The sequence below is a fragment of the Pygoscelis adeliae genome, unplaced genomic scaffold (genome assembly GCF_000699105.1).
Source record: "Pygoscelis adeliae isolate BGI_AS28 unplaced genomic scaffold, ASM69910v1 Scaffold212, whole genome shotgun sequence".
In the NCBI taxonomy this organism is placed as follows: domain Eukaryota; kingdom Metazoa; phylum Chordata; class Aves; order Sphenisciformes; family Spheniscidae; genus Pygoscelis; species Pygoscelis adeliae.
The window spans coordinates 128,722-141,022 of record NW_008824235.1 but is presented as its reverse complement, the minus strand read 5'-3'; the positions used below and the strand labels follow the sequence as shown (position 1 = coordinate 141,022).

At 38.2% G+C, this 12,301-nt stretch overlaps 1 protein-coding gene across 1 annotated transcript in view; it reads right to left on the bottom strand.

Annotated features, from left to right (window-relative positions):
- Positions 1–8,229, bottom strand: part of SLC40A1 (solute carrier family 40 (iron-regulated transporter), member 1) — a 24,631-nt gene extending 16,402 nt beyond the window's left edge. The window contains exons 1-2 of the mRNA XM_009334986.1: positions 8,160–8,229; positions 7,569–7,681 (exon numbers count right to left, since the gene is read on the bottom strand). Coding sequence (XP_009333261.1) covers positions 7,569–7,681; positions 8,160–8,229 — 183 coding nt within the window. The remainder of the gene's footprint in view (positions 1–7,568; positions 7,682–8,159) is intronic.
- Between the last annotated feature and the right edge of the window lie 4,072 nt (positions 8,230–12,301).

Sequence of the window (12,301 nt, the reverse complement as noted above, 5' to 3'; positions counted from 1 at the left end):
TGGGGACGCGACGCGGCGGCCTCCTCGGCGGCCTCGGCTCCCTGCAGTCACGTATTGGACCCCGAGCAACCACGAGACCCGCTTAAAAAGCGTCACAACGTGCTTTCCGTATGTGGGCCATAAGTGTTCTGTGTTCTTCGTTTGGTTTGGCTCTTTTTTGTTGGCTTTTTTATGTTCTTTTAAAAATGTGACGTTCTTCAGTATTCAAATACATCAAGAAGCTGCGGTTGTAAGATAAACACCGAATATCACAAAACTATGGCGGAAACACCTGCAAATGACCGTGCTCCCGATTCATAGCCTGCAAAAACAAAACAAGGTACCCAGATTTAAGCTCCTGAACTGAAATAACCTTCTATTCTAATGAACGTGGTGCAGAATTCACTCATTCGACGCTGGCTCAGGCTGGCTGCTTCAGATCAAGTATCCCAGTTCCTACCGTAAATATTTTTCTTTGCACCTTGTGTGACCTATTGTTGGTATGGACCACCAGCAGAAACTGCATTTATAGAACTTAAAAAACACTCAAAACATACAATAGGCTAGTTTTTTCAGGATACTATGAAAATAATTAAGAAGTTTCTGTCCTTGTGCTGCAGAAAACATAATGATTGCTCTTGGTTGCCAGGGCTGAGAGAATTTTTTCGTTGTGTAATACTGCAAAGTTCCCTCCTATATGTGTAAAATTGCTTTTCCAATATATAGGCCATCCCAGGAGCAAATGCCTGATGTAATAGACCAATAATCTGTTCTGGTTTTGCCACTCCTGTGATCTTGTTCAAAGTATTTCTTGTATTAATTAGATGACTTTCCATGCATGAATCACAGTTTATCCTTTGCATAAAGGGAACTATACCTTGGGAAAAAGTAATACAGAAATAAAAATTCATAAAAACATAGGAAGCCTAATATTACTATTTTAATGGAATCGGTTATCCTAGGTGAGTTAAGTGTTTCTTCTTATGGTATGTTCCTTAGGAAATGCACAAAATCTTTTCTCAGACTGGCATCAATAGTAGAGGAAATTTTCTTGATGGCTCGTCTTACAAAGCCTTACTGCTTAAACTTTATTCTCTTCTTTACTAACAGATAAAAAGAGAATTATTTTTTCCTAAAATGTAACATTTTTAATATTATTAGCCCATATTAAATAACCTACAGTATATCAAAATCAACTGATACTTAGTTGGTTTTAAGTCTATTAACTGTCAGCGCTTGCACCTTTACTGACAATTTCAGTGTATTGCCCAAGTAGATGCACGGAACTCACTCGAGTTTCTTCTGAAGCAAGGCTCTGATGAGTGTCTAAGTTACTCCTATCTTAGGCAGTAAGGAGACGCACCGTCTCGAGGAGCACTGTGAGATGCCTGTAGTGGTCCACACAGGCCAACCCATTTGACTTGCATCTTTTCCACCCCTGTCCCTGGTGGCACTTCTGGCCACTAACGGTTTGGTTACTGGACTGGATGCACCTGGGGTCTCATCTAGTCTGTCAGGTACCATACGTAATACAGCAGCACCAGAACTGGATCCTAGAGAGATTTACTCTCCGTACGGTAACACTAGGAACACTTTACCAGAAAAGCACTGCTGGTTAGACCTTTTTTTGTTACTAGAGAACAACTTGGATGAATAGTTTAAATAACCATTTCTGATGGAATGCTTGCAGTACTTTACACACGTGCCTTGGATTATATAGCTGAAATCCTCCTCCTCATTCTTTTTTCCCACTGGGCAATGCGTCTTTTTTGTGATATTTAAGGCATGAGAAAAGGGCAAGAAAACGTACCTACCATCCTTTGAGATTTAAAAAGCAATAGTTGCCATTGCTCTCACATTTCTCAGACAGATGTATAGCCTGTCCAGTGTATACACAAGGAATCCAATATGTCCATGAAATACTGAATTTACTGGATGTCAGTGAAAGATTGTATTGCAGGCAATGTGGAGTTGATCTGCACACAATAAAGTCAGCCTGTCCAGAGTGTACGATGTATGATGCAAACAATTTGCATAGTGCAAATAAACCCTGCAGTCCATATACTCTAGGTCATGTATGTCCCAGACATATCAGAGTCACTGCACATGTGACGGAGAGTCAACCTGCAGCACCAATAGGTACAGTTGGTACCATCCAGAATTTGTTATATCTGAAGGCAGTAACAGCACCTTTTCTAACGATTTGCCTGTCGAATGTCCAGAGGTCCTAGACATACAGCTAAAAGGCCACAGCTGATTTATGAAGCATTTGCCTACTTCCAAAAGCAGGGGAGTTAGCAGGTAGGGGAAATCCAGTTTTTCTCCTGAATTTGCCACCACTTTGCTGCACGATCTTTCCCCAGATGCTTATTAAAATATGTCTGTGCTTAGGTTTCTTCTTCTGTCAAACAGGGAATAACAGAACATTCCTTACAAGACCGATGTTAAACCCAATACAGTAGCTTGAGCACTTTGATTTTTACATCTAAGATGCTGCTAAAAAAGTCCCAAATATTCTCATTAATACTCCACTAAATCCAAATTCTATTAGATTGCTTTGTGAAGCCCTTGTGAATATTTTTAAAGAGGCAGCTCTTGTTTCAGGTTGGCTGGCTCACCGGAGTCTTTTCACCACAATATTTACAGATTTCAGATGCATTTAGGGAGGTGTTTAATAGCTGGAAGCTACATGAGAGGAGTTACCAGTTTTACTTGGGTATAGACCTGACTCAGCAGTCTTACGGCAATAATTTACATAATGGGACAGCATACCAGCTGTGGATTTGAGCCCAGGTCTGACTAATAGTCACTGGCAGTGTGGAAGTGGAGAGAAAAAAAGTGGGATTTTGGAGACACAGGATCCTTCTTCTGTCTGAACACAGGTGCCAAAAGATGTCTTTAGATTCAGAAAGTCTGGTTCTGTATCGATGTTTAGGTTTGCAAATAATAGCCTCCGAGTTTTCAGAGATAATAGTTTCAACAGGATTTGCATCTTCCTTTATAACAAGGGCAACCAGTATGTGCAGAAGCCCTGTATTATGTTGGCAAGTGTTGACCAAAACAGTAAGCCAACCTTGCTATGCAGATAACCCTGGCTTTCCACCGCTCTCTGGAACATACATGTTTGTGGGCAACCCTATAGCCTCTTCTATTGCAAGGCCAGCCCTAGCCTCCTACTTAATAACCTGATGTTTCCTGTTCTTACCTATGGGAAGGCTTAATAATTTATTTTATTACTACTTTTCCAGATTATTAGATAGCACAATTTATCTTCGTTTTGTTTCTTTTTTCATGTGAGGAAAACCCTTTCAGAATTTATATTTACTGCTATTGTATAGCTGTCACAAAGGCATTTTGTTCTTAATAGAAATCTCTTAATTCTCTATAGCCTATCAGTGGAGGTGCACAGGAATTAACAAGACATGTATTTATGTTCTAGTCTTCCTAGCCGAAGTTTTTCAGTGGATAAATTCCTTACGCTTTATTAAAAATACATGATTAACGTTGTCTCTCTAGTTATTATTTGACTGAAGAAACGTAACTACTGGATTAGTTTTTAGGATTTTTAAGTTTCATATTAAAATTAAAAATACTTTAATTTCATTCAAAAGACAGAAACATTCTTCAAAATGTTTCTGATGAGACAGCTATCTATAAATGAAAAAAGTTGTAATATATTTTACTTGTCTGGCAACAAGGGCAACAATTCAACTACAAGATGTAAACAACTGAAAATGTTTTAATTATGGGTAAGCGCATAACCATGATGCCAAGAATATGCAAAGATACACTTCCAGGAAAGACATGTCTTGAAAAATAAGAGAGGATGTATTTTGGCTTTAAACAACTGCCCACATCAGTGACAAGTTCTATAAACACTGTGCTTGTAATAGAGCTTCTGAATCCAGAGCAATAGCAATTTTACAAAATAATACCCGCAAATGTCATCATGGTTTAACCAAAGAGGTGTGAATAATAGTGAGAGACCTCATGTAAGCTCAGATCTTACACTCAGCTGAGAGGTTTCATCAAGTTTAATCATCATGATGTTACCTTTCTTCATTAAGACACCCCTCTTGCTGTGCGAAGTGGTTTTTTACTCATTTAGCTTACACAAGCCCTAGCAAAACTGGAAAGAATATATATATATAATCTGCCATCTTTTGAATGGTGAAGCACGGAAGCCTTTACTGAACTGACCCCTGCTATGACTTAGGCATGGAAAGCTGTGGCTCTGTTGCTCATAACCCCACACACTCAACTACCAGAACCACCATCTCCCTATCAGCTGACACTCAAGAGTTTGCAATGCACTTGCACAGGGAAACAGGCAGAGATGGGGTGGAGAAAAGTCTCCCAGGTTTTTTAGGATTCCTGCTTCCTTTCAAAAGAGATGCTTTTCACTCCAAAACTGTTCATATCACTTACATGTAAGTAATCTGAATATCTATACATACTAATCCTCATTAAGTAAATTTCTACTCCCTCCCACTTTCTCTAAGATTCATAGTGCTATGCTCCTATTAGATTTGTTTCTCTCAGACTTCAGAGTAACAGCTCCTGTCTCTCAGGACTAGATGGCAGACTGCAGACATTTTAACCTGAAACAATCATCATTTTCATTACCAGAGCTAGACTCCTGTGACAAACTCTTGTAGGAAAACCATCCAGAAGCTCTAGCAAATTCAGAATTCAGAGGTTTGTTTAGAGAGGCTAGAATTATCTAGCTTATACAAAACTCCAGCTCGGGGGCTGAACCAGCTCTGTGCTCACATGCCCAAACTAAGATGTTTGTAATTGAAAAGTGATGGCCTAACCAGTGAGCAAAACAACTTGCTTAAAATCCAACATTATGTGTGACAACTTGTTTCAATAAGACTCCTTTTGTCCGATCTTTCTCAGTCATAAGAAAACACTGTACCCAAAACATGAATAAGGAAAGCATCTTCGAGCAAATGAGGAAAAAAAAAGTAATTAAAAGAAAGGAAAAACACCGCATCTACTAGGAACAAGTGGGTGTTTCACACCCAAATGTCAACAGTAGAATTTCTGCAAACTCCCTGTATCATACTGAACATCCATTCTCAAGAGTGGGAATTATTGACTTGAATTGGAACACTGTGTGTTGAGGAAGAGACTGAAATGAGTCTGGAGGGTAAGATAACAGCCTATCTGCAATTTAAGCTCATTTTGTTCAGTTTTCTTCATTAGAACTTGCTGCAGTTTGTCTCCTACAGGGTGTCATTGTTCTGTTACTAAACAATACAACAATGCTTAATAAACAGTATTTTGTTTCCTGTCTGTATCTTAGTATGCAATAGGAAAACATTGGGATTTGTTATTTTCCCTGCAGCCTTCTAATACCTATGAATTTTGCTTTTATTTCTTAATTCAATGTTCAGGAATTCTGATACATACAATAAAATCAAATGTGAAAGCAAGTCAGACAGTATTGGTAGCCCTTGAAAAAGAAACCCTGTTGTAAGCAGAAGGCATTCTTCTCTTGAATAACTCCTGTTGAAGATTATGGTTGACCTCTTTAAGGCAGTCAGATTTTGACATTGCTGTTCACCTTTCTGCAATATTTTATTCTGAGTCTATGCCAAGAAAATATTTAAAAACACTTTTTTAACTTCAGGCACATGTTTCGTTTCCACTGATTTCAATAAAATAAAATAAAAAAATTCCTAGATTTAAGACAACGTTGAAAGACTTTTTGGAATAGAAGTGAACCAGGGAATAAAAGCTTCTTTTGACCTGCCGTTACTTTGAATTGAACAATCTATAGTATCAGTGATCCCACAGCAGGAAAAGGAAAATCCCTTAGAAGAGCTTCAGTTGCACTATCAATTTCTGTTTCTGGGTGTCTCCCAGAACAGTTTTTATAAAAACATGTTTGTCTTTGAAGACCAGTATTCACTTAAGTTCAAATCAGCCACAACATCAATTTTTTGGAAGGCAAAGCATAAAATACAAGAAGTACTTAGAAGTACATGATGAAATAAGTGTATGTCAGCAAATAAAATAATTAATTTGAACTGTTCTGCCGTTATACAAATAATATCCACCTCAACAGCCATCAATTTTGTAGGCATCAGTTTTGCAGGTGAACGAATATGGGTGGAGCCCTTCGCCCATACACAGCACCCTGTGTGAACGGGACTCTCTGCTGGAGCATGAGATTGAGCCCAATGTATCTTTAGCAAAACCTGCACAGATGATTCTGGCAGGTATTTATAGGTATGAAAAAAACCTCGTACTACCATCTGACTGTACTTGATGTTAGACTGTGATTAACTAAGTTGCCATATCTTAGTAAGAATTAATAAGCCAGTCTTTCCCCCTTTTGCAATATCAGTAATATAATCCTTTGGTGTTAGCGCTGTATTGCTTATTCATAATAATCCATGTAGTAATTAGCCATCATTCTACAATTACTTAGCTTTCAATTCTCATAAATTCTACCCTTAGCTTCTTAGCTTTCACAGAGTAGTTTACCGATCAGACTCAACCTGATACCTTCTTGTCACTGATGGTATATAACTTCACTAAGAGCAGTAAACATCAACTAACTATTGTTTCGGTCAGGTAAAGCTGTTCCTATGGAAAGCTTTGTCCATCTACAGGCTTTTTTCTTAAAAGGTGTTTAGCATTAATAAGTAGTTGAAAAATTAAAAAGAAAACCTGAAAATGTAAGTTTGCTCTAGAATTTCTTTTATAGTGGCTCTAACAAGAACATTGATATTAATACTGTTAATTTTCTAATTCATCTGAAGTGAAAGTTAAAGTAATACCAAGGGAAGCACTCCCTCTCTGTTCCATTAATGACACCCGTGGCCTGAATCATATTAGAGATACTGCTGGGGAGACCCCCCCAATATCCAAAATGGTATGTGGAATCTGTTGGCATCAGCATATTTATGTAGCTGTGCTCAGTGACAAGATACAAACCCCTCTACCTCAGGATGGTTTTCAAAGAGATAGTCTTTGGCGACAATGGTGGTCTTAGTCCTCAGTTTCAGTTTTGTGCAAGCGCTGCTCTAGCAGAGCTGAAAATGCGGCTTACAGTATTTGCAGAGCTCTTTTTTTTCAGTATCTTAAGCACAAATCTACTCATTAGCTTATATCAAGCTAACAAGAAAACACAAATATGACTGATAGCTTGCTGTTATCTTGGTATAATACTTATCCACCCTATTATTATGGCTAGCACTCCCAAATGGATGGAATGACCTGTTATCCTAACCCAGATAGCTGGCTAAAGTACAATTTTTCATGGAACAATTATGCTCAATGGCCAAAATTGTGATACATTTAAATAATTAGGGAAATCAAGTCTCAATATTAAGTGCCCATTGAAAATTTGAAAAAGAAGCGTGGTCAACATTTCAACAAAAAGTTTATCAGAAGCAAATACAAAGTCTTATATCTGGGATGGAATAACTCCATTCAACAGTACAGGCTGGGGGACAACTGTATAAGCAGCAGCTTTGAAGAAATGGATCGGGGAGGCCTGGTGGACAGCAAGGTGAACATGAATCAGTTGAACATGAAGCAGTGTGTCCTTGCAGCAAAGAAGGCTAACTTACATCCTGAGCTGTTTTAACATAAGTGTAGTCAGCAGGCCCAGGGGACTGGTCCTTTCCCCCGTTTGGCACCTGTGAGACTGCATCTGGAGTACTGTGACCAGTTTTTGATTCCTCTGGACAAGAAAGACATTGACATATTGGAGTTGAGTTCAGCAAAGGGCCACCAAGATGGTCAGGGGGCTGGAGCATACCATGTAAGAGGGAGGCTGAGGGAGCAGGGCCTGTTCACACTAGAGAAGAGAAGGCTCAGGGCACATCTTAATACTGTCAGAGGATACAGAGAAGATGGAGCCAGACTTCTCGGAGGTGCATAGTAATAGGACACCAAGAGAGGGAACAGACACAAGTTGGAACATGAGAAATTGCAATACCTACAAGAATTCTTTTTTTTACTACAAATTTACTACTCAAATACTGGAATAGATTACCCAGAAAGGCTGGGGAATTCCCATCCTGGGAGTGCCCAATACACAACTGGACAAGTCCGTGAGTAACATGCTCTGGGACCTACTTTGAACAGGGCATTGACTAGGTGACCTCCAGAGGTCCCTTCCAACCTAAATTATTCTATGATCATGGAAACTTTATCACCTTCAGCACTCAATTTCTCAAACAGCAGGCTGCGGACCTCTCTTTTGGGGGAACTGTAAATAAATCCCATTACAGATCCACCAAGTAGAGTCAGTGTATGTGAAGAAAAAATGGTCAAAACCCGATCCATTGAAAAGGCAATGCTGATTTGAATTTGGGGATGGGTTGTAAATAACTAGATATTACAGAAGAACTGCTCATGAAAAATAAGTCTGTATTCAGTGCCCATGAGTCAATTCAATTTAAATCAAGGTTACATTAATATAATAAACACAATCAGATCTTTTAAGATTTTGCACATCAGGAGATCAAACATTAATAAATTAAGGGAACTGATACGGAAAGTTAGCAACATCATGGGGGTTCTGGTCACATGAAGCCTGGCATGTGAGTCAAACGTGACTTAGCAAGAACACTTTCCTGCCATAACAGTGTCAGAAAAAAGAGCAAATATTTTCAAACAACTTCAAACAACTATGAGAAGAAAAAAATCTAACAAAGCCTGTATATTACTGGTACTGCAAAGAACAGCTGTATATTAGCTATATTCTTAAACTACACTGCACAGGTTCACACATGGAAAAAGTAAAACAACAGCAAGATCAATGGATCTCAAATTGTCTCTTAATACAGTATATGAATATTTTTTTCTGACCTCAATTGGAGCTGAGGCAGGGCTCTTGCATCACTGCAAAAGAAATGGACTTAAGTTGCTTTTCAAGGTAAATTTCAAGTAAGTAGTCTTTTAAATCTACGGGCTATTCACTAATTATGTCTTCAGTCCTATAAAAACACGTAATTGCCCATTGCTATATTCAGTAGAAATAGTAAAGTATTTATTATGCACGTGCTTCCAAGTGTTTTCAGGATGAGAGTCCATGCCAAAATCAATTAAATATAGGGCTCCAAAGTGGTTGGGAAATTACATAGTATGAACAGGCAGAGGATGTTTCTTAAGTGAAGGCGCAATTCTGGATGTCAGACATGGTCAGAAGCATTGTTGTGATGTATTTAACCTTGCGAACAAACAGAAGAGTTGTTGTAATATATAATTATTAAAGAAAACATTGACACAATTAAACCTGTAACTAATGTCTATTTACACAATATTCACATCCATCCTGAGGAGCACAGGTTTTTCATTTATGAATTCCTTTCTTCTGTAGTCTTTCTGTTTTGACCACATTCTTATTGTCAGCAATCGATTTCGTACCGCCTGTTGCGAAACAAGTATTTTGTTTATGTGGTTGTGCATAAGAAGTTTCAAAATGGTGATTAATTTAGCCAGAAAACTCCACAGTGACTACATGCTACACAGGGCCAAAATAAGCTGCCTTAACATAGGCATCTAGTTTAAGAGACCCCTGTGTATCTGAAACACCAAAACGGCAAGTACAACATAGATCCTGTAAGAGACCTGTGCTCTTCTGGTTTATTAACTGGGTGGCAGACAGGATACCCTCTGTCATCTCAGATGATAATAGATGTCTAAATTTAGAAAAACAGATCAAACTCTTACTCTCTAAAAACCTTACTGAGGCTGTTGGAGACATGCTAACTCTTTAGGACAGCATGTGTTTGTTAATATCCTAAGTTTTTGGTTTGTATGTTATCCTTGGAGTACTTTGTCAGTATTTCTACGTTGAGACTCAGAAGCACTTCTGCACTAGGTATTACAGCTACACTCTGGAAGCACTGAGGTTCAGGGAGATTGAGAGCCACATTCAGTTTTCCCAAATTCTTCTTCAGTCTGTGTGTCCAGCATTTTCCACTGGAAAAGCCTACAGTCAATCGATTGAAACACTATCACTTAGTTGCAATTTGGATGGCGTGAGTTTGGCCTTACGTAACTTCCTCCAGGAGGATTGCTTGGAGCCATCAGAACCCTTGGATGGACTCTTAATGGGGAACTTGTCCTGACTGATTTTTAGAAGGCAGTCTGAAGGGAGAAAAAATGAGGGCTCTACAACACGTGAGCTTGTGCTGTTGTAGTGAATAGCAGGTTGTAGTAGTAACTGAAGGAGCTACTCACTAGGAAGCTGAGAATCATTCCAAATTGTCTGGGGGAACGTGCTTGTCTTCACAATTATTATTCCTTAGATAATTAAATACATGGAAATTGGCTGTGGGAATCACTGTTTGGAATAAAATGGTTCAGTTCCTTCATATTTTCTATAGATGCCTAGACTTAAGAGATTTAAAGGAAGCCATCAAAAGAAGGATTTCATTAACTAATTCAAGACATGAGATTCATTCTTGTGATTCAGCTTTGTTAGGTACAGCCATTTAACTAGTAAAATTATAGAATTATGCTCTGATATATCAAATTAACAAATGCAAGATACATTCAATTCAAAGTTTATTACTTTCTCTAAAATGCACAGGCCAAAGACAGGACCTAAGAGAACACAAAGGCTGGACATTTACTTAAGTAGGAAAGGATGGGGGAAGAAAGAAAATTCAAGACTGTACCTGCCAATGTGGACATGATCTGATCTCCATGGGGCCTGCGGGAAGCAGAAGGCAAGGAAAAAAAAATGAGGCTTTGGCACACAGGAAGACAAGACTGAGAAAGAGACTAAATCCAGCGACTGACCAACAGGCTGGGTGCCAGGCACTTCTGGATTCTGATCTTAGATTCATTGCTGACTCACCACGTGGCTGCAAACAAATGACTCCACCTTTATGTTTCAGTTTCTCATAAGCACGGTGATATTTATCTAATAGTCTCATGGAATGTTGTAAAGATAATTAATAAATGTTTGGAAAGTACTTTGAAGATGAAAGGCCAAATTCACAGTCATGCCTAGGAGGGCATCAAACTGACTTGCTCATTCCTTTTCAGCAAAAACAGTCTATACTTACAGAAAGCATGCAAAAAACCCACCAACAGAGATTTGTTACTGCTGTCTACTCTCTCCTCTACCTATTTTCACCTATGATTACACTCTGTATTTAGCTAATGTTTGATTCAAGCAAATCATATGTGTACAACTATTTATCTGCTAAAGTTAATCATGTGCCCAACTGATTGTCAGGATCAGATTCCAAGACTAAATGGTGTGTAGAGGGCTGTCTTTTATCGTATACCTACAGAAACATCTGATATACACTTTTTCAAATACAAATAATAATAGCTGGCAAGTTATAAAAAGTGACAAATACATTTAGCATTGGTCATCAGCTCTCTGAAGTTGGTACCATTTTTAAGGTCTATTTTTGTGCCTTAGCATCAAAGCACACTGTTGATGGCGGGTGTTCATTAGGATTTTATATTATTAAAATATATTTAAAAAATCACCACAAACTATAGGATACACTTGTTATTTCATCTTATGTCAAAAGCCCACTACATCTTAGGCAGCTTTGTGTTTATTTGGTCACAATCAGACCAGAAGCAGACTGGTATTCTGGGCTGGTAAAATTCTGGTTACTTACTTTCCCTAATGATTTCTCTACTCAAGGCTGAGGTCTTTCAGGAAGGCAAAACAGTCTTAGCTTATGGGTGCCACAAGTCAACTGTAATTTCTATCCAAGTTAATATGCCTGTCCTTTCTATGAGTCTATTTAAAGTTTTGTGTGCCAGGCTTTATATATGCAACTATCTACGAAATCACAACAACTTGACCTAATCTGGTGATGTTGAATAATAGAAGAAAGCTCAACTGAGAAAGTTCAGTAGCCATCCGTAAATAAAGTCTGTTCGTAAACTATTCAACCAAATTATTTAATAAATATTTTTGAACTATATATTTAGTTTGTTGCCAATTAAGATTTGCTGTGTTTGAGTCAGGTACTGCCGCTGACTTAAGTAAATTATCATGATCTAATACAGCAATAGAAAAGACTGCTAGTCAGTGTGAATTAGTACATGAAATACCAGACATGCCATACTAATCAAGTGATTAGTCCACTTCTGCTTCTTCTGTACCTAATAAGTGAGTAAACTATTTTTCCAGTCTAAGGAGAAAAAGAAAATCGGCTGAAAGGCCAAAATATTATTAAATGCTGAGACAAAATTTGCTTTTATGGCCTAATACATTTTTTAGTTTCAGGCAACCCGGTGAAAAATAATTTATCATCTCTGCAAGGTAGGAAGCAGGGGTGTGTGCTTTATTTGCCAAAAAAGAAAACTGCATTGT